Here is a 21,596-nt window from a genome sequence, read left to right as displayed (position 1 = left end):
AACTTTTCCTTCATAGGCACTCAATTGTGGAATGCTTTACCCAAATTAGTAAAGACAACACAGAACTATCTAAATTTCAGAAAGTTATTGAAGTCAACCCTGTTCAAAAAGGCTTATTCTCCAGGCTCAACAAAATTAAGATTTACTTATGGTTTAAATTAATTCATGGACACTAATACCTTATATTTTCTTTACTATCTTATGTCTAAACTAATACCAAATTGTTTATAATCTTACTGTTATACTGTATATAATTGTACTTTTTGTACTGTAGTCCTACTACAATTTTGTGTAAGCCACATTGAGCCTACAACTAGTCGGAAAATGTGGGGCATAAATGTATTAAATAAATAAAATATTGAATTAATATATTTTAAATAACGGAAACCTCAAGAGTCTAGGGTACCTACAGAGATGGTGTATCCCTTAACAGACTCGTCATGACCGGTTTCAAGATCACCCTCCCCTCACCTATCCACACCCATCCTGTTAGAATATCAATGATTTGCTTTGATGTCCCCATGCATACCTCCTACCCACCCCCATCCTCCCACCCTGTCAGACTGTCATAGTAATGCCTGAATGTTTTCACTTATATACACTGTCAGCCAGCACATTTGCTAGCACATTTCCGATCTGAGGAAGAAGGGCGACCTTCGAAAGCTAATCAAGAAATGTATTAAGTTATGTACAATAAAAAAGGTATCATCTTATTTTCTTTTCCATGTTTTATTTTGTTTGATTTCTATTGATAACCTTAAGAGTGGACTAACACGGCTACCACACTCCTCTACTTAAGATTACCTCCGAAACCAACCACAGTGTAAAAATCTCCCTACTGGAGAAAAGACACTGTAGCAAAAAAACGGAGGAACCATTCAATTTAAATAATGAAGTCCAGAGTCCATAACTCCACATATGTAACAACTGAAGTGGTACAATGAAAGTGATGAGCGTGTGTATGAATGAGGCATATGAATGCAGAAACTCTCATGCTGGGCTCATGAGATTTGAGAACTGATGACCAGAACAAGAATTCCTGCAACTGCATGTCTCAGACCAGAAAGAGCCACACAGTGCAGGAGGACACTCCTGCTATCTAGACAGCAAACTGTTGAGGCAAGATTTCCCTTGGCTGAATTTATGTTGACTCTGTCCCATTAGCCACGTTGTCAGAGTTCAGTAATTTTCTACTTATAGTTTCTACCATTTTGCCTAGCAATGATGTCAGGCTTACGGTCTGTCATTTCCCTTGATCAACCCTGGAACCCTTTTTTAAAAATAGGCATTAACATTGGTCACATCCAATCTTCAGTTATCATGGACGATAATACACCAACTTCACTTTTTTGAGTTCTGTCAGTACTCTGGGATGTATACCATCCAGTTCAGGTGATTTTCTGCTCTTGTTAATTTGGCTCATTACATCCTACAGATTCACAAAAAATTTGTTTCAGTTCTTCCATATCGTCACCCTTAAATACTATTTCTGGCACAGTAGCTCCCTTACATCTTCCTTAGTAAAGGCTGAAGGCAAAGAATTCATCTAATCTCTCCACTATGGCCTTCTTGTCCCTGCGTGCCCTTTTTACTCCCTGATGATCCAATGGTCCCCACTGACTCCCCTTACAGGCTTTTTTCTTCTAACATACCTGGAAAACTTTTTTACTATGAGTTTTTGAATCTATGGCAAGCTCTTTTAGCCTTCCTTATCAGTGCTTTGAATCAATGCTTTGACAGTGATTCCTGTTTTCTTCATTCAGAGCTTTTTTCCATTTTTTTGAGAATTTATTTTGGCTTTAACAGCTTCCTTCGCCTCACCTTTTAACCATGCTGGCTGCCATTTGGCCTTCCTTCCACATTAATATGTGGAATACATCAAGTCTGGGCTTCCAAGATGGTATTTTTAAACAATGTCCATGACTGATTTAATCTCCTAACCTTTACAGCTGCTCCTTTTAGCTTTTTTATTCTTTTTTTTAACAGATTTTCCTCATGTTATCATAGCTGCCCTTTTGAAGGTTAAATGCTGACACAGTAGACTTCCTTATTGTCTTCATTCCAGTTATTCAAATTTGTTCATGTGATGATCACTATTGCCAAGTGGATCCAACACAGTTACCTGCATTCCACTAAGGAGTAGATCTAAAATAGTTCCCTCTCTTGTTGGCTCCTGTACAAACTGCTCCATGAAGCAATCATTTATTTTATTTAGGAGCTTTACCTCCCTAGTGTTTCCTGGCTTGACATGTATCCAGTAGTAGCAGCAGTAATTGAACGTGACATTCACAGTCCAAGCAACGTCTACATGTAGGCCATGGCATAGTTATATCAAAGAAGTTTGTTTGCAATATACTTTAACTTTATTATTATTTTTTAAAAAGAAAGCAAGAAAGTTTATAGTTCTCACACAACTGAATGAACATTGGCTTATATTAAGTTAAGACTTTTACTGTACTGTTAACCCAACAAATTTTGATTTTCATTATAAATTGTTTGCTAATTTTCTCCTGCTTTTTAAAAAATATTATCTGTTAACGTTATTTAAGTTCTGATTCAATTCAGTCTTTTGAGACATTATGAAATTTAATAAAATCTTCTATTTTTTTTGAAAGTTAAATGTGATCACTGATGATGTAAAGCATGATCTAAAGGTATTAACATTTATACAAAATTTTCCAGTACTTCCTAACAGTGTTCTGTTTGTTAAACTTCATCTTTAAACATATTATACTGGACACTTAAGTCTTCTGCTGTGGCACTTAAGTAGATCACTTCAGAGATACTTCTCCTTATTGCATATTAAAGTTGTTAGATTAAGAGCAGGAGACAGGCAACAACTTGACAGGGCGGGATTCCTTAAGGTGTTAGCCTTTTGGGGTCACGTGGGAACATGGAGGTCTGACGAATATTATGCAGCCCCAGGAAAAGCATGGTTACTCGTTCCAGTCCTGCAGAAGGAAAACCATATCACTTTCATTCTCATGTATTTGAAACTATAGGCTTTACACTTAGTGTTAAAAGCTTTTCTAAACCCTTTGATTATGGTGGAGTGCAACCCAGCTTAGCAGACCCTACAAGCAAGAAGAAGAAAAATAAATCTTAGTACTACACTATTTCTAAATGAAGTCTGTATCCTGGCTCTTGACTGGCTGATGTGCCCTCAAAGTCTTGAGTATGTGTGTACTTAGAGTTATCCCATCAAAAGTACCCACATATATTTACACCCGTTAATTTGTGCAGATACCTAAAAACAGATGCATACTGAACTATTCAAAAGTGAATCTCCTCTTACAGCAGGTAAAAGTATGCATGTAATGCTACTATGTGTGTACTTTTATCCAAATATCAGACTAGTAATTTTATAAAAGCCCATTTCCATTGAAATGGCTTTGAAAATTACTCTCTATATATTCAGAATTACTTGTTAGCAGGTTTTGATACAAGACACATATCTAGCACCAACCACTAATTGACAGTGCAATTTTCTTATTATCTTGCCAATTAAAACATTATTTAAACACTTTCCAATTCCATTTTTGAAATTACATAAGTTACATAAGAATTATATAAAAGCAGCTCATTATCTGCTGAAGGTAACTTCATCTCAAATGTAATATTATACAAAAAGGGGCATTTTCGAAAGAAACATCCAAGTTGGGATTTGGACGTCTTTGTAAAACGTCCAAATCCGGAGGTGGGGAAAAGTGTATTTAGAAAAAAGATGGACGTCCATCTTTTGTTTCGAAAATACCAAGGACGTCTTTGACTTTTGGTGATTTTCGAAACCAAAGACATCCATGTCTAAAACGTCCAAATGCAAGCCATTTGGACGTGGGAGGAGCCAACATTTGTAGTGCACTGGGTCCCCCTGACATGCCAGCACACCAACCAAGCACCCTAGAGGGCACTGCAGTGGACTTCATAAATTGCTCCCAGGTACATAGCTCCCTTACCGTGTGTGCCGAGCCCACAAAACCCACTACCCCCAACTGTACACCACTACCATAGCCCTTACGGGTGAAGGGAGGCACCTAAACGTGGGTACAGTGGGTTTTGGAGGGCTCGCTGTTTCCTCCACAAACGTAACAGGTAGGGGGGGTATGGGCCTGGATCCGCCTGTCTGAAGTGCACTGTACCCACTAAAACTGCTCCAGGGACCTGCACGCGCTGTCATGGACCTGAGTTTGACATCTGAGGCTGGCACAAAATATTTTTAAAGATGTTTTTTGAGGGTGGGAGGGGGTTAGTGACCACTGGGAGAGTAATGGGAGGTCATCCCCAATTCCCTCCGGTGGTCATCTGGTCATTTTGGGCACCTTTTTATGCCTTATTCCTAAAAAAAAAAAAAAACACGTCCGAGTGAAAACATCCAAGTTTTACTTTAGAACGTCCCTGCTTTTTTCGATTATGGCTCAAAGATGTCCAAGTCTTAGGCACGCCCCCTTGAAATTTGGACATCCTTGCGACGGACTTCAGTTAGAGACGTCCAAAATCAGGTTTTGATTATACCGATTTGGACGTCTCTGGGAGATGGCAATGCATGTTCCGATTTATGTCGAAAGATGGACGTTCCTCTCTTTCGAAAATGAGCCTGAAACTGTAATAAAACAAGACAATACCTATACCGCCGCCTGCATGTGGAGGTGCACCAAAACGGAAGGAATCAATGTAAGCCTTTATCTTCTCCAAGTCTAAAAAGGAAAATAACTTTGATAAGATCAGCTATACCTGAATATGAAGCTAGCCTTGATCAGATCTGGAAGGGCGAGCAAATACATCTTAAATCCAAATAAAAAATACAAATTACTTCTCAGTTGTGCTATTTGGACATAATGGATCTTAGCTTTTCTGAGTACTAGTGTGTTACCAAGAACAGCACCCAACAGTTTCCTCCAATGACACAGCATTTCATTTTCAAGTGGCTGCATTAGTACTAGCTATAGTCAACAGTACTCTTCTATGATTGACAAAAATAAATGGTATTGGGCCGGCTTGGTTGCTCGGTGATTCCCCCAGTTTGATTTCCAGACTGGGTCTTAGGAAACCAGGGACAACACAGTTGGGGACGCTGCAGAGGCAACAGCTGATGTGTGGCTCCTGGCCTCTAAATGGTTGGTTGAATAGCTAGACTAGAACACAAGAAAGCAAAGATCTAGTAAAACAGTGGAAACATCCACAAAACAAACAGGAGAAAGGGGACATTATTGGGCCAACACTGTATTTTTATTTTATTTATTTTTATTACATTTGTACCCCGCGCTTTCCCACTCATGGCAGGCTCAATGCGGCTTACATGGGGCAATGGAGGGTTAAGTGACTTGCCCAGAGTCACAAGGAGCTGCCTGTGCCTGAAGTGGGAATTGAACTCAGTTCCCCAGGACCAAAGTCCACCACCCTAACCACTAGACCACTCCTCCACTGTTGCTACTATTTGAGATTCTACATGGAATGTTGCTATTCCACTAGCAACATTCCATGTAGAAGTCGGCCCTTGCAGATCACCAATGTGGCCGAGCAGGCTTCTGCTTCTGTGAGTCTGACGTCCTGCACGTACGTGCAGGACGTCAGACTCCCAGAAACAGAAGCCTGCGCAGCCTTGTACATGGAATGTTGCTAGTGGAATAGCCTTGTTTTGTGGATTGCTTGAGACAGAATAAAGAAGAAGAAGCGATTTACGTAGCCTTAACCCTTTGTCCCTGAGGAAATTGTTTTGAAACCCCGCGGAGTCGGGCGGATCCAGGGGAAGGCAATTGCTAATTGTTTCAGCAAGGCAACACAGTTCTTTTGCCAGAGAGGCAAGAACTCACGAGATAAGTGTACAGTTTTTTTCACCTAGTATATGTAATCTTTTAAACAAATGAATAAGTGATTTTATAGCACTGTGGTGATTGGGATGCAAAAAAATATGAGCAGAGGTTGCTCTTTACCCAAAAAAATACAGTAGGAGTTACCCAATGAAAGAAGTGCTATGCCACGTTGTAGCAGCATTATTGACTGCAGTCACGGTGGTTTATATCTGAGGGTACTCTACACATAAAAATTATTGATCACATACGGGTGAAACAACTGTTTGTTACTACACTTACTCGCAGTAGGTGGCTTTTGAGTCCTGGTTTGTGTTTATTAGCTAGTGGAATAGCAACATTCCATGTAGAATCTCCAATAGTAGCAACATTCCATGTAGAATCTCCAATAGTATCTATTTTATTTTTGTTACATTTGTACCCTGCGCTTTCCCACTCATGGCAGGCTCAATGCGGCTTACATGGGGCAATGGAGGGTTAAGTGACTTGCCCAGAGCTGCCTGTGCCTGAAGTGGGAATCGAACTCAGTTCCTCAGTTCCCCAGGACCAGAGTCCATCACCCTAACCACTAGGCCACTCCTCCAGCCCCTGCTAGACAGATACAATTTATATTACCCCAGTAAAATCATCACCATCTCTTTTTTTTTTTTATTATTGTGCTGTAAACCGCTTCAGATGGCTGGGAATCGAGAAAGTGGTATATTTGTTTTTATAAACAGGCAAGACTGTTTGCATTACTAACCGAGGGGGAAGAAAAGAAAAGTTGCTGTAAAGGGCAATTTTCCAGGGCGGAGGAAGACCATCATGGGGGACTTTGAGACTACCAGGGACTGGAGAATGAAACTTGGAGGCTTGAACAAAAGACCAGGATCACAAGGACAGAAAGGAAGATAAAGGAAAAGGAGGAGGAGGAGGAGAGGGGGGTAGAAAGGAAGTTCCCCATTCTCTCTACTCCTCCGCCTTCTCATCCCAGTGATCCTTCATCCCCAACCAGATGGCGTGAAGTATGTTGGGCATATGATGAGACAACAAGATGATTGTCTGCCAATATGAGGCACAAAATTAGATGCAAACAAGTGACACAGTGATCTTGTCCTTACCAATGCCATGGTGTAGTGCTCTTTTAGTCAGCAGCTCAGGATCATGAACCCTCTGAGCACCAGATAATATTTCTTCTCCTCTCATGAACATATCATAGGAATTGGAGTATTTCTAGAAAATCAAATATAATATTAAAATGAAAACAGTACTGAATCACTACAGTTATGCAGCTTGCAATAAATTTCAACTATCAGAAGAGCCTCCTAAAGTGCTAACGTATTCATATGGTATTCTAATATTATGCACAACACTGAATTCATCCAATTACTAACTCTACTTCACACTAACTGCAAGGTAAAGTAATTTTGATTTGGGGTCCCATATTCACCACCACTGCGCTTCAAATCTCTTACAGGGTCAAGAATGTATTTTTTTGGCATTTCTTTACAAACAGTGGCGTTCCTAGGGACGCTGACACCCAGGGCGGATCGCTGATGCGCCCCCCCCGGCGAAATGACGGACACCCCCCCCCCCCAGGTGCATCTTTACCTGCTGGGGGGGGGGGGGGGGGGGTGCTGCGCACCTGTCGACTTCACTCGTTCCCTGCTCCCTCTGCCCCGGAACAGGAAGTAACCCGTTCAGGGGCAGAGGGAGCAGGGAACGAGTGAAGTCGACAGATGCGCGGCACCCCCCCCCAGTGGCGTGCACCCGGGGTGGACCGCCCCACCTTGGTACGCCACTGTTTACAAAACCAAGGTTTGTATACAATTCAAACTACTTGTATACTGAAACCATTTCAGTCTGAGCACTGATATTTCACAACAATCTAATTGTATTCATGCACTAGGTATATCCCTTATTAAATATCTAAAGCAAAATACTATCCCTCATCGCATTCTTCTGTCAGACTAAACGTCTCTCTCATGCTGTAATATTGGTTCCCTGGTTCAGCCTGTAGCACTGTGTACAGTGACACAGGAGTTCATAAACCCTCTCTGACAGGGGGGGAGCATGGTTTAACCAACAGGATGAAGCCCAAAGAGGGGAGGGGAGAGGGGGAGGGCAGCATGGGTGAAGATAGTTGCCACTTCTGTAACCATCTCAGGAAGTCCAAGCCCAAGGGTATACATGCCACCTGGGCAAGATGTCTTGGGTTTTGGATTGAAAAGAGAGAAAAATTGGAGAATAATATCCCAAATACTCATGAAGCCAGAAATACAAAGATTTACTCACAGGATTATGTGGATCTGGCATCGTATAGAAAGGCCTTACAGCAAGAGGATATTTGTCAAGAATATAGAAGTCTGTATCATACTGTGAAACAACACACACACACATAGAGTTAATGGAAGTGAATTTACAAATACACATAAGGGGAAAGAACAGAAAATTTAGAAAATTCATTATTACATCACACTTTCATTAAGATGGTGTAAGTATTTACCTTCTCTTTCACCAAACGTCCCAAAAGTTTTTCGTTGGGTGTGCTAAAAAAATACAGAAAAGAAATCGGTCAGTGATGGATCTCTAATTTTAGTGCTGTAAGTATTCCATACAAGAGTCACTTAAAGATCAGAACTTCATCATTGCGGGTAAAATTAGACTGAACTGGCCACTGTTAACACTGTGCCTTTGTGTGTTTCTGATGCTTCAGGCCTGAAGCACATTCATTGCTGAATATGGAAACACAGATCAGAGACCACATCCAACTGCAATCAGCATAAAAGCAAGAAATGATGGACGTCACACACACTTTTTACTTCTAGAGGGTACACAAGATTCAGACAAGGCGTTGCCTTTTCCATCCACTCACAATAAACTGTTTACGCTTTTGTGCTGATGACTCTATGAAGATATGAGCCAAATTAATTACAGAGGAAATAGTCTGAGTGCTGGAGCAAGGAAAAATAGTTTTTTGCCTTTAAAAATCAAATCTGATGCACAAAGATTTCAAAACAAATAAAAGCAAACATGTTGTAGTCTAGCTGTTAGAAAGAACAAAACAGTGAAGACAGCAAAGAGACAATAAAGTCTTCATTACGCATCTTCACTTGACTTCACTCGGGCCGTGTTTTGGCTTAAGTGCCTGCATCAGGTGTTTGGCGTCTGTCAACAAAAATATTTTCAGTAGAAAGAAAGATTCCATAAAATCAAATATGCCTCACAACAGAAATGAAAGTTATTTCGTGTCAAATAACTATATGGTTAAGTTCAAGAAGCAATCAGCACGCCGTATGTAACAAAGCAATTTACAAGTATGCTTTTTACAATGAAACGCAACTGGCTAGGAAAACGTGTCCAGATTTGCACCACTGTCTGGATATACAGGTTTTTTGTTTTTGAAACGAGGCATGAATTACAAGTTTCTTCTGCTACATTCTGTGTACTCAAAAGCCAAAAACAGCACTGCCAGCCCTCTCCCTCTGTTTGGCTGCATATGGATTTCATAGATAGGGGGCAATTCTATAACACAGGCAGTAACATTTATGTATGCATTATATATGTAAATGGTTATTATATTACAAACCAAACCACGGAGCAGTGAAGTATATTATTATTATATTTGTATCCCGCGCTTTCCCACTCAGAGCACGTTCAATGCTGCTTACATAGTAATGGTAGGTACAATATAACAAATACAACATAATAGTAAAAGAGATATGTAGGTAGAGATAGGTAATGAAGAAGGGAGAAAGGTGGGAGATATAGTCTGGAACAATGTCGTTGTCTCCTGGGTATGTGTTGGGTAGATGGGTTCATAATTATTATTATATACATATAATAATCACAAAATTCTTCACTAACTCTTTTGTTCAACGATCTAACAAGTTCTTATGACCACAATGTCTTCAATAACAATATTATTCAGAAGAAAAAGCCTCAGATTTATACAGGTAAATACTTACTGAAGCAGTAATTTTTTAATCCATCACAGGCTAAAAAAACCTATCTTTTCATTTCCTTGCAATTTTTTTTTTTTTTTTAATTCAAAATTCTTGAATTTATCAAATTTCACTTCTATTAAAAACTTTCTATAAGCTACTTTGCTTTAAAGCAGATCACTGGCAATGAGCTCCTACCATGTACCCTCCAGGAAGTTAACTGTAGGTGCCCTGTTACAGAATTGCCCATATACTGGTAAAATGCACTGGAATCCTTTTTTGGGTGAATACTGTAAGTTACTTGGGTATCTGCAGCACTTAGGCACTATTCTGGAAAGTAGAAAAAGCAAGTTATCATGACAATATGCAAAACAAGAGTTCTAAATGGTGACGCTAACAAATGATTCAATATGCAACATGTAGGGATTACTGAGGTCATTTTTATCCGGCAACCTCTCAGTAGATTATTTAAGATTCATAAACTTTATCCAGTTTGAATCTTTTGTGCACACACAGAGTTTGTTTTAACAGCAGGTATATGAACAGTATCTTAAGTCTCTGAATCTATATACCTGAGGTCCTCTTCATCTCCCATTTCCACTCCTGCTTCCCTGAGCATAGCCACACCCTCAAGATATTCCAGTCGTAGAGTGGGTTCCAGAAACTTGAAGGGCTCGCTTGGAAACTGTCTGCCCACAGTCTGAATCTCAGTCTGAAACCTGTAAATTGTGAGAACAAAATAATTTCTTCCTTTTCTGAAAAAATCCAGAATGCAGAGAGTAATGTGTTAGCCCATTGTAAAGATGATGCTTCTCTAAGACTAACAGATTTAAACGGGGCTATTAAATCTGGTCATTCAACAAATGATCCTGGACCAGCAGCCATGTACCAGGGCTCTTACCAGAATACTGCGATCACAGTAACATAGTAAGTGGTGGCAGATAAAGACCTGAATGGTCCAGTCTGCCTAACAGTCACACTAATTCTCAATTCTAAATTTAGTCAATAATGAACATGATATTATATACTTGATCATGACCTTTCTTTGTTGTTTCAGGAACACAGACCATAGAAGTCTGCCCAGCTCTGTCCTAATGTTCCAACTACTTTTTTTAAAAATTTGTATGAAAGTCTTTATTGAACAATTTTCAAGAAAAAGCCACAGATTACAGTGATCTGAAACATGCTTACATTAACATGTGAGACCAACAATACCAAGACATCTAGGAGTGCAATACCCCAACAACATATCACAATAGTAGTTCTTGAAATACAGCAAGGTAACTAACTTCAAAGTGTTTCCCTTTTTGTTTTTTATATCCACTTCCCCGTAACCCCACCCCTCAGTTCACCCCCACCCCTACCTCCACTCTCTCTCCCCAGCACCCTAAGGCCCCCTTAAAACCCCCACAGAACCCTCCCCCTTTATCCCACTTATTACCGCTACTATATAGGGTCTAGTCACAACGTGAATCATCACACTAAGCACAATGAGTCAGAAAAGGACCTCAAATTGTCCCCCATTTAGCAAGTGAATTACATCTGAGTGCTCCAAGTCTCTACATTTCACAAATATACCAGAATGTAGCCATTTAGTAATAGAAGGAACACAAGGTTGCTTCCAGTGCACAGCTAATGTCACACAAGCAGCAGACATCGCATGTCTCACCAAGACAGCTTGAAACCTGGCCAGACCGAGAGGTTTTTTACAGAACAAAAAATAAAGCGGAGACCAAGTGATCTACATAGTAACATAGTAGATGACGGCAGAAAAAGACCCGCACGGTCCATCCAGTCTGCCCAACAAGATAAATTCATATGTGCTACTTTTTATCTACCTAATCACCTCTGCAACCGATACTGTATTCCCTTCCAGAATGCTCTAGCCTTCACACATTTCCACAAAAGATGTCCCATAGTCCCCTTTTCCCCACACCCCCTCCAGCGTAACGGTGACACCTGGGGATAAACTTGATTAAGATGTGCCGGCGTCAAATACCACCTATATAGCACCTTGACATAGTTTTCTTTAAGGGGAACTGATATAGAGCCCTTCCAAGAAGCCTGCTCCAGGAGAGACCAGTCCTCTTCAACAATTTTAATCTCCAACTCATCCTGCCATCTCCACCTATGCGCATAAGAAAGCTTAGACTGTGATCTCAAATGTTTGTACAAACCAGAAATCAGGCCCTTTGTGCCAACAACTTCCTCACACAAACCTTCCAAAAAAGAATTTTCCCTAAGTATCTGAGTCTTAATGGTGGGTGAACACTTAAGAAGTGCCTCAGCTGAGTGTAGGCTTAAAACTCCTATAGCAAAATAGAAAACTCCATCATAGTGTTGAAAGATTTAAGGGAATCTCCCTCATAGAATTGACCCCAACATGTGAGACCTAATGAAGCCCATCGAGCAAAAGGCCCCCGACCCAGTCCCGGAGGAAATTTGCATTCATCCAGATAGGAGATAAACATGACCACACCCCCTCAGGTTTCAGAAATAGAGAGTCCCAATAATATAGAGTGGATGAAATCAAAGGACAAACGCTTAAAGGAATGCTACGATATTTTCTAGAGAACCACATGAGCCCACCAAGAAGCGAGGGATTCACGGCCTCCTGTTCCTGTTTAACCCAAAGTTTCTGAGAGGAGTTCTGGTACCATTCTAAAGCCGAACGAGCCTGAGCCACCTAATAATATCAAACAACATTCGGCACCCCCAAACCCCCCTTCTTCAGGTCCTGATAAAGAAGGGAACGGGGCAATCTAGGCCATTTGTTGTGCCAAATCAACAAATTTAATCTGCTTTGCACCTTGAAAAGAACGAGACAATTTCAAAGGAAGGACCTGAAATAGATACATCAATCTGGGAAGAACATTCATTTTTTGAAGTCAGCAAATTGAGGAGTAAGAGCAACACCTAAGTACTTCAATCCTTTGAAAACCCAGCGAAAAGAAAATTTATCTTTAAGAGATGCCAGCAGGTTGGAAGAAATGCCAACCGGCATAGCTTCCGATTAACTCATATTAAGTTTAAAGCCGGAAACCATAGAATACTCATTTAAGGCTTGTAACAAATTAGGGAATGATATCAAAGGCTTGGTTAAAGAAAGCAGAATGTCATCTGCAAAAAAAGACACTTTGTACTCATGTCCTCCCACTGAAACCCCTGTGACATTAAGATTTGAGCGCAACAATTCGGCCAACATCCATTACTAAAGCAAAAGGCATCAAAGAGAGGGGACAACCCTGCCTCATCCCCCCGGGAACAACGAGGAATTACCACCATTAATCCGCACACAAACAGATGGGGAAGCATATAGAGCCTGAATCCATCCACCCCCTAAAGTGAGAACCAAATCCGAATTTCTCTAACACTTTATCCAGAAAAGGCCAATGGACTCTGTCGAAGGCCTTCTCCGCATCCAATCCCAGAAGACAAAAAGAAAAATCATCCTGACACGCAAGATGAATTAAATTAAGCACCCGACGAATATTATCCATAGCTTGCCGGTCAGGAACAAATCCGACCTGGTCCGGATAAACCACAGCCAACAACACTGAAGCTAGCCTATTAGCCAACACTTTAGCCACAATTTTAACATCAGAATTGAGAACCGAAATTGGACGATAGTACGCACATTGAGTCCTATCCTTGCCTGGCTTCGGAATCACAGCTATCCATGCTTCCATCATAGATCTCGGGAGGGGGTTACCCTCTCGAACTTCATTAAGGATCTCTAATAAAAGAGGAGACAGTTCCCCTACAAAGGTCTTATAGAACTCATTCAGGAAGCCATCTAAATCCAGTGACTTACCCCCTTGGAAGCTGTTTAAGAACCTTGTGAACCTCTTCTAGTGTGATCAGGCCCTCTAATAACTCAAACTGCTCAGGAGATAGTGTAGGCAAAAATCGCGCTGCTAAGTATTCAACGATATAGTCAGATGACAAAGACGTATCAACTGAATAAAGATTATGGTAGAAATCCCGAAATCTGTGGCGAATGCGAGGAGATGTGGTAAAAAAAGGAGCCACTACCATCATTTATTTTAAAGATCGTCCTATCAACTCTGTTTTGGCATAGCCAACTCGTTGACGCCCCGGTTGATTACTATGACCATAATATGTCAAAGATTGACGCGGAGTGATAAACTGGAGCTGATCTGAATAAATTCTATCTAAACGCAAGCGCATGGCCTGTAGTTCCCTGAGAGAGTTGACCAAACCAGTTTTTTTATGTAGAATTTCTAAACTGTGGATTCGAGACAAACAATCAGCTATTTCTGTTCTCTGCAATCTTGCTTTACGGCTCACTTTTTGAAGAAAATAACCTCTAGTGACCACCTTTAATGCGTCCCACACTACTCCCATGGAGGAGACCAAATACAAATTATTTTGCAAATACTTCTTCACTACTTTTCTATATCCAGCAACTAATTTGGAGTCCTGTAACAAAGAAGTGTTCAAGGTCCACCTTGTATCTCCAGCCTCATCACAAAAAGATGGTAAAGTCACCCAAACCGGAGCATGATCCGATATTGTAATAGACCCCATTCCAGTTTCAAAATGTCCCTCAGCCAGACGAGTATCCACGAATATATAGTCTATTCTAGAATAAGAATTATGAGAATGAGAATAGAATGTAATGTATAGTCCCTAACACCTGGATGTTCCAGTCGCCACGAGTCACAAACCCCCAGATCTCGTACCAATTCAGCCAAAGCGCATGAGATCTTATAATCATTTGCCACAGGAGGGCCATACTTATCCACAGCTGGATGAATAGTAGAATTGAAATTCCCCCCCCCCCCCCCCCCCCCCCCCCAATCTAGTCAGCAGCCTGAATATCTGGGATCTTAGAACGAATAGTTTGAAAAAAGACCTCTTGAGATTGATTTGGAGCATATATTGAGGCCAGCACTACTGGATTAGCATTCATGTGCCAAGCAAAAACAAAAGTCTGCCTGCAGGGTCCCTTTTTATGTGATCAACCGTTATCTGTAAAGAAGAATGCAATAAAATTGCAACACCTCTTTTCTTTGAGCCATCACTAGTTGAATTACAAAGCACATAAGGATAACTAGGATGAGTCAGCAACCTCTCGTGGTCTCTCCGGAAGTGGGTCTCCTGCAAAAAGACAACCTGAGGGCCATGGTATACAATTTCCTTAAATATTTTTTGGCGTTTCTGGGGAGAACTGAGTCCCTTAACATTGTATGAAAAAACTTTTAAAGATGACATTCACATAATGATTAGAGCTATAAGCAGCAACCAGTCACCAAATGAAAACAATGTTCTGATCCAAAAGAATCTAACATATCCCTTATCAATACCCCCTAACACTCTGTAATCCCCCCAAGCTCCTCCCAGCCCCCCCAACCCTTGACCCCACACACACCAACTACCCCATCCAACTCCCCCTCTCCCAGTCTCAATAGCCCCCATCTCCCTAATCCATCCTAACCATCAAACAGATATTCACCCTAAAGGGAAACCTGAGTGGGAACCTAGGAGAAAACAAGCCATGCCCCGAATAAAACCACCCAAACCCCACCCCACTTCCATCCATCAAGCCACATTCATGCACAAGAATCCCGTTCTTATACAAATATGCAACACAATTGAATAGCTTAGAACCCCCCCAACCAAAAAAAACCACAAGTTCAAACCCAACAATACGCAGAGGACCGGGCCCATGGCAACGCTTTCCCCTGTATTGAAAAACACAGCGCAAATGGAAAAGCCCATCGATAGTTCACTTTCTCTTTAGACAGAATATCCAGAACCGGTTTCATGGGCCGCCTCAAGGGCAATGTAAATGAGGACAAATCTTGATACACTGAAACCTTAGCATCATTAAACTTCAAGGTAGTAAAATTTTGAGCTTTCTGAAGAAGAGTTTCTTTGTCAGAAAAGTTAGCAAATCGAATCACGCTATATCTGGGCTGCTTGTCTCAAGGCTTCCCCAAAGCGCAATGAGCTCTCTCAATCATAATAGAGGCTGCGTCTTCACCATCACCCAGCAGCTGCCCACATAATGATTGAACTATTACAGGAACATTCTCCAAATCTCCAGACTTAGGGACTCCCCAAAATCGCTAGTTCTTCCTCCACCTACGATTCTCAAGATCATCCATTTTATACTGTAAATCGTCAATGCGATCATCCACTTTACCCAGGCGAGTCTCTGCTTTAGCGAGCTGCTCCGAGTGATCTAAAGCACGCGCCTCCAGCTCCTCCATGCGACCATCCAGTTCCTTACGGTCAACGCTCAAAACATCGCTGTCCAAGATTTCCTCTTTGGAGGTCTTAATCTCAGTCTGGATATTCACTAAACACTGTTGTAAAGATTTGGAGGAAACTCGCTTAGACTGTGAAGTGCATATGTCTGCAATAGAAACTGCCGAATCTGAGTCAGAGGGAGAGTGAAGGGCCAGGGAAACATGGCGCTGAGAGGCCTTACCAGTCAATCGAGTCGAAAGGCGCTCCGGGTTCCTACGCCCCGAGGAAGGCAACTTACTCATGGCTTGTCCAAGAGAAACACTTCTGTATCAATTTTTTACTCGAGATTGGCACAAATGTGGCTGCTAATGTCCAAAGATGCTGATTAGCAAGGAGGTGCAGGAGCTAAAGATCTAAGCGGCCATTCAGAGCTCTGACGTCACTTCTTCCATGTTCCAACCACTTTGCCGTCAAAGCCTATCCGAATCTACTGAATACAGCCACTAGGTGTAAAGTGGAGGAGTAGCCTAATAGTTATTAAGGTCCTCTCAAGGACTATCACTAACCACACCCTCTCCAAAAGACATTACACAATGTGATACCCGCAAGTGAGCCTTCTCCGGAGTAGCCCCCACACTCTGGAATGCACTGCCTGAAAGGCTCTGCTTAACACAAGAATATCTCTACTTCAGGAAGCAGGTGAAAGCTTGGCTCTTCAACCAAGCCTTTAATGGAAGAAGTAAGTAACTTGTTAGTTTCACTCACACACACACGAGTGACACGGGCTGCACATACTCCAGCAGGACATGTTTATCCACTCCTACCCTAGCTGAGATAATATTTAATCATCACTCTGACCTCATGTGCAACTTTCTTTAAATTAGTCACCTTACTTTCTAACTCTTGCTCTCTTCTAAATGTTCTATTACATATTGTGTTGACATTGTAAGTAGTATACTATGAGGCATATTTTCAAAGCACTTAGCCATCCAAAGTTCCATAGAAACCTATGGAACTTTGGAAGGCTAAGTGCTTTAAAAATATGCCTCTATGCCATATTTTGTATTATTTGAGTATTTTTACTGCTGTAATTGCCTATTGCTCATGTTTGATCCAGTCTTACTGTACACCATCTTGAGTGAATTCCTGCAAAAAGGCAGTAAATAAATCCTAATAAATAAATAAAATAAAACTAAATGCAGCCAGAAGTCAAAAGTGTAGTACAGGGGCGTAGCCAGACACCCAATTTTGGATGGGCCTGGGCCCAAGATGGGTGGGCAGAAGAACCCCACCCCATCCCAGAGGTGATTTGGTCTCTCCTTCTCTCGCCTGCATGCTATATGGTCTCTCAAATATCCCTCCTCTCCTGCACACCTTTTAAATAGCAGATTTTCACCGGCAGTAAGCAGCAACTAATACACAGTACTCATGTTGGCCCCACATCCTTCCCACTGATGCAGCTTCCTATTTCTGCATAGGCGGGAATACATCAGAGGGGAAGGCTTTGGGGTCGGTGTGAGCATTATGTATGAGTTGCTGCTTCCTGCAGGTGAAGATCTGCTATTTATAAGGTATGCAGAAGTGATAGTTGTTGGGAGTTTTCAGCTTGGGAATCTCTGCCAGCCACATCATAGGTGTGCTGCTGCTACTGGTGGGCCTGAGCTCAAAGTGGGTGGGCCTGGGCCCACCCAAGCCCACCCTTGGCTACGCCACTGGTGTAGTATTAAAGTTTATTGAATATATATTCATAGCTCTGATACAGTAAAATAGACTCGACATGGAGCTGTATTTCAGCAAATGAATGCCTGCTTCAGGAGTCGTTTCTGATTGGCACTTATAGTCAAATTTGTATAACCTCTATGGCACTTGTAAGTCACAATTCGAACACCGGAAACTTAATTAATACAGCCTGCGGTATCTCATAGCACTTTTGCTGAAGACACACGGGAAATGAGATACTGCAGGATTTATAGATTAGGTTTCTGGTGTTTGAGTTGTGAGTTACAAGTGCCACAGAGGTTATACAAGTTTGACTATAAGTGCCAATCAGAAATGACTCCTGAAGCAGGCATTCATTTGCCGAAACATGGCTCCATGTCGAGTCTATTTTACTGTATCAGACCTCTGAATATATAATGTATGTATAGTAGCGCTATAGAAATGATAAGTAGTAGTAATAACGACATGAAGTATTTTTTCACTGAGATGGTGGGTAGATACCTGGAATGCCCTCCCGCGGGAGGTGGTACAGATGAAAATAGTAACGGAATTAAAAAATGTGTGGGACAAACACAAAGGAATCCTGTTTAGAAGGATCAGATCCAAAGAAGCATAGTGGAGATTAGGTAGGGAAGTCGGTGCTGGGCAGACTTCTACGGTCTGTGCCCTGATCGAGGCCAAATAGATTTGGATGGGCTGGAGTGGAGCTATTCAGGGCCTCTGACAACAACTTCAGAAATTTTAGAACAAGGCCAGTGCCTGGCAGACTTCTAAGGTCTATGCCCTAAAAATGGCAGGGATAAATCAAGTTCAGGTATACATATGATGCATCACTTCATACCATATGTAATAAGTTTATCTTATTGGGCAGACTGGATGGACCATACAGGTTTTTATCTGCCGTCATCTACTATGTTATTTTATTAGACAAACCAGAATTTTTAAATGTAGATTTGATACTATTGCAGTACACATAAGGTCCACAAGGTGTCCATCTTGTATGTAACCTAAACTGGCAAGTAGAATTTTATCTATCGAAGGTTAGTAACCTGAAAATCTAGCTAAAACAAAAAGAAAAACTATCCAATTTAAAATAGACAGAGCACCTCAGAGAAGATTTATGCAAAATCCATTTCCAAAACCTTAGAAATTAAAGACAACCCTAAGAAAAAAAAAAAAAAAAGAAATATGAATACACAGAAAAAAAACTGTCTAAAATTGAACAGGCTATAAACAACAATTCCTTCTGGGACATATGGAAGGAACTTCGCCCCCAAAACAAAATTAGGTTTAGCAATCCAAAATGGAAAAACTTTTATTTGAGCATTTGCAGTATCTCAGTGCTAACCTGAAAACTTCACAAAACAGCAAAAACATGCAAGAAAAATTAAATCTGTTGGAAAGAATAATTAAAGACTACAAAACACCTCAGATGTATAAAAGAATTAACTCTTATTGAGGTTTTCAGTTTTCTGCAAGCCCAGATTTTATCACTATTGCACCCACACAAAACCTACCAGCAGCAAAGAGCTGCAAAATTAGTGATGATTTTCCCATAACAGAAATCAGACAGCATCAGCTGCCTCCACCGTCAGAGATGTTTAATAGCTTTGCTGTGCTCACTCACTTGGAAGCGTTTCCTGTGGGTAACTGACTATCAATGAGGACAATCAGCCTTCTCCCAAACATCAACAGCCTGGGTTCTGCCTGACAGCAGATTACTGGAACTGTTACTGAACATGTAGCAAAACTACAGCGCACGGCACAACATAAGAAGAGACTGAGCTGTATTGATCCTTAAAGTTATCATAACCCAATTTTATAACATTGAGTAGCAGAGACATGAGCACCAAAGTAGGTTTGGATTTGTGGTGGAAGCCACTTGTCTTGCTTACAAATAATAGCAGCTTTTCACTGTGTAGAATTTGTGCATATACACCGACACTATGATTGTACTGCAGTGGGACAGGGTAGCTGTAAACTGAATGAAGACTATCAATTCAGGCTGTGCAATTCTGGTCACTGCGTCTCAAAAAAATATATAGTGGAATTAGAAAAGTTACAGAGAAGGGCGCCAAAAGCGATAAAGGAGATGGGATGACTTCCTTATGAGGAAAGGCTAAAGCGGCCAGAGAAGAGATGGCTGAGAGGAGATATGATAGAGGTCTACAAAGTACCGAGTGGAGAAGCATGGGTAGACGTGAATCACTTGTTTACTCTTTCCAAAAATACTAGGACTAGGGAGCACGCAATGAAGATACTAAGTAGTAAATTTAAAACAAACCAGAGAAAATATGTCTTCACTCAATGTGTAATTAAATGCTGGAATTTGTTGCCAGAGAATGTGGTCAAAGCAGTTAGCTTGGCAGGGTTTAAAAAAAAAGTTTGGTTAATTTCCTAAAAGAAAAGTCCATAAACCATTATTAAGATGCACTTGGGAGAATTCACTGCTTATTTCTAGGATAAGCAGCATAAAATCTGTTTTACTGTTCTGGGATCTTGCCAGGTATTTGTGACCTGGATTGGCCACTACTGGAAACAGGATACTGGGAATGATGGACTTTTGGTCTCTACCAGTATGACAATGCTTATGTAAATTATGCAAGAAAGACTTTCAAGCTAAACGCACAAATGACAGTCTGTAAAATTTTTTTCTAACTATGCAGTTCACTTCTGAACAAAGAACAAGTTGTAGATGAGAATTTTTTATTGGACTAACAATATATCTACGTTAACCTCTGTTCATCAGCTCAGCATAGAACCGCTGCTGCATTATCTGTTTACTCCTACCTCCTTTTACTAAACTGTAATAACATCTGCAGACAGCCTAAGATCTTGATTTAAACCCATTGTAACCATGCTGTTTTTTTCAGTGACCTGATGAAGACAGGATAACTCTCGAAAGTTTGCCATGAATATATTTAGTCCAATAAAATGGTTTCACCTCCAACTTGTTTGTTGACCTTTTTACCAGCTAAATTGTATCTCCTACGCTATTTTTCCCTAGTTAGTAGCACAACAACAATTATAATACTGACATAATAGCTGATGAAAGAAAGATAACCCAGTTATTCCTTCCACAGCTGCCAGTCACAGAATGGGACACCATTCTCTGTTCAGGACAGTTTCAGCTGTCTTCCTCTATCACCTTTTGGGAAGATGAAGAAACAAGATGCCCTGCTTCGTTCACACTTTGATTCTCTCCCTTCTCACCATAAAATTTTGCAGGGTTGGCATTGTAGGGTAACAAATAGGGCATTTGCCCTGGGCCCCCATGCCACAGGAAGCCCCAAGCCTGCCTCAAGCTAAAGGAGGCATAACCTGCAGGTGGGCTTCTGGGCCTTCTCCCCATTTTCTGCTCTGGGTCCAACATGTCTTACCACCAGCCCTGAAGCTTTTTAATAATCTAAAGAGCTTCCAATACCAGCGTAGCAGTTATCCAAACATCAAACCTCCTTGGGTTCCCTGTGTAACCCTTATATATATATTTTTTGTTACATTTGTACCCCGCGCTTTCCTACTCATGGCAGGCTCAATGTGGGCTTACATGGGGCAATGGAGGGTTAAGTGACTTGCCCAGAGTCACAAGGAGCTGCCTGTGCCCGACGTGGGAATCGAACTCAGTTCCTCAGTTCCCCAGGACCAAAGTCCACCACCCTAACCACTAGGCCACTCCAGATGGGATCATTTTCAAAAGAGAAAAATGTCTAAAAAGTGGCAGTATTTGGACGTTTTTCTATGAAGTCCGTCAGAAGTCCATCCAAATCTCAAGGGGGCATTTTAGGGGCGTGTTCAGGGTGGTACTTGGGTGTTCCTAAGACATTTTTCAGCCATAATGGAACAAAACAAAAACATCCAAGACGAAAGCTTAGATGTTTTGAGCTAGACCTATTTTTATAACAAATAAGGCACAAAAAGGTGCCCTAAA

General features: G+C 41.1%; 1 protein-coding gene across 3 annotated transcripts in view; it reads right to left on the bottom strand.

Annotated features, from left to right (window-relative positions):
- Positions 1–2,320: 2,320 nt before the first annotated feature.
- The window catches only part of DARS1 (aspartyl-tRNA synthetase 1), a 155,890-nt gene continuing 136,614 nt past the window's right edge, over positions 2,321–21,596 (bottom strand). For 2 of the 3 annotated variants that reach the window (XM_030209906.1, XM_030209909.1), the window contains exons 13-18: positions 10,303–10,449; positions 8,293–8,335; positions 8,082–8,162; positions 6,908–7,019; positions 4,623–4,694; positions 2,323–2,951 (exon numbers count right to left, since the gene is read on the bottom strand). In XM_030209906.1, the coding sequence (XP_030065766.1) occupies positions 2,860–2,951; positions 4,623–4,694; positions 6,908–7,019; positions 8,082–8,162; positions 8,293–8,335; positions 10,303–10,449 (547 nt within the window). In that variant the 3' untranslated portion in view covers positions 2,323–2,859. Of the gene's footprint in view, positions 2,952–4,622; positions 4,695–6,907; positions 7,020–8,081; positions 8,163–8,292; positions 8,336–10,302; positions 10,450–21,596 lie in introns of all 3 variants that reach the window. The other variant, XM_030209910.1, reaches the window with a different exon arrangement.

Source organism: Microcaecilia unicolor, chromosome 7 (assembly GCF_901765095.1).
Source record: "Microcaecilia unicolor chromosome 7, aMicUni1.1, whole genome shotgun sequence".
Classification (NCBI taxonomy): Eukaryota; Metazoa; Chordata; class Amphibia; order Gymnophiona; family Siphonopidae; genus Microcaecilia; species Microcaecilia unicolor.
The sequence above is the reverse complement of the archived record's forward strand: the minus strand, read 5'-3'. Positions and strand labels throughout refer to the sequence as shown.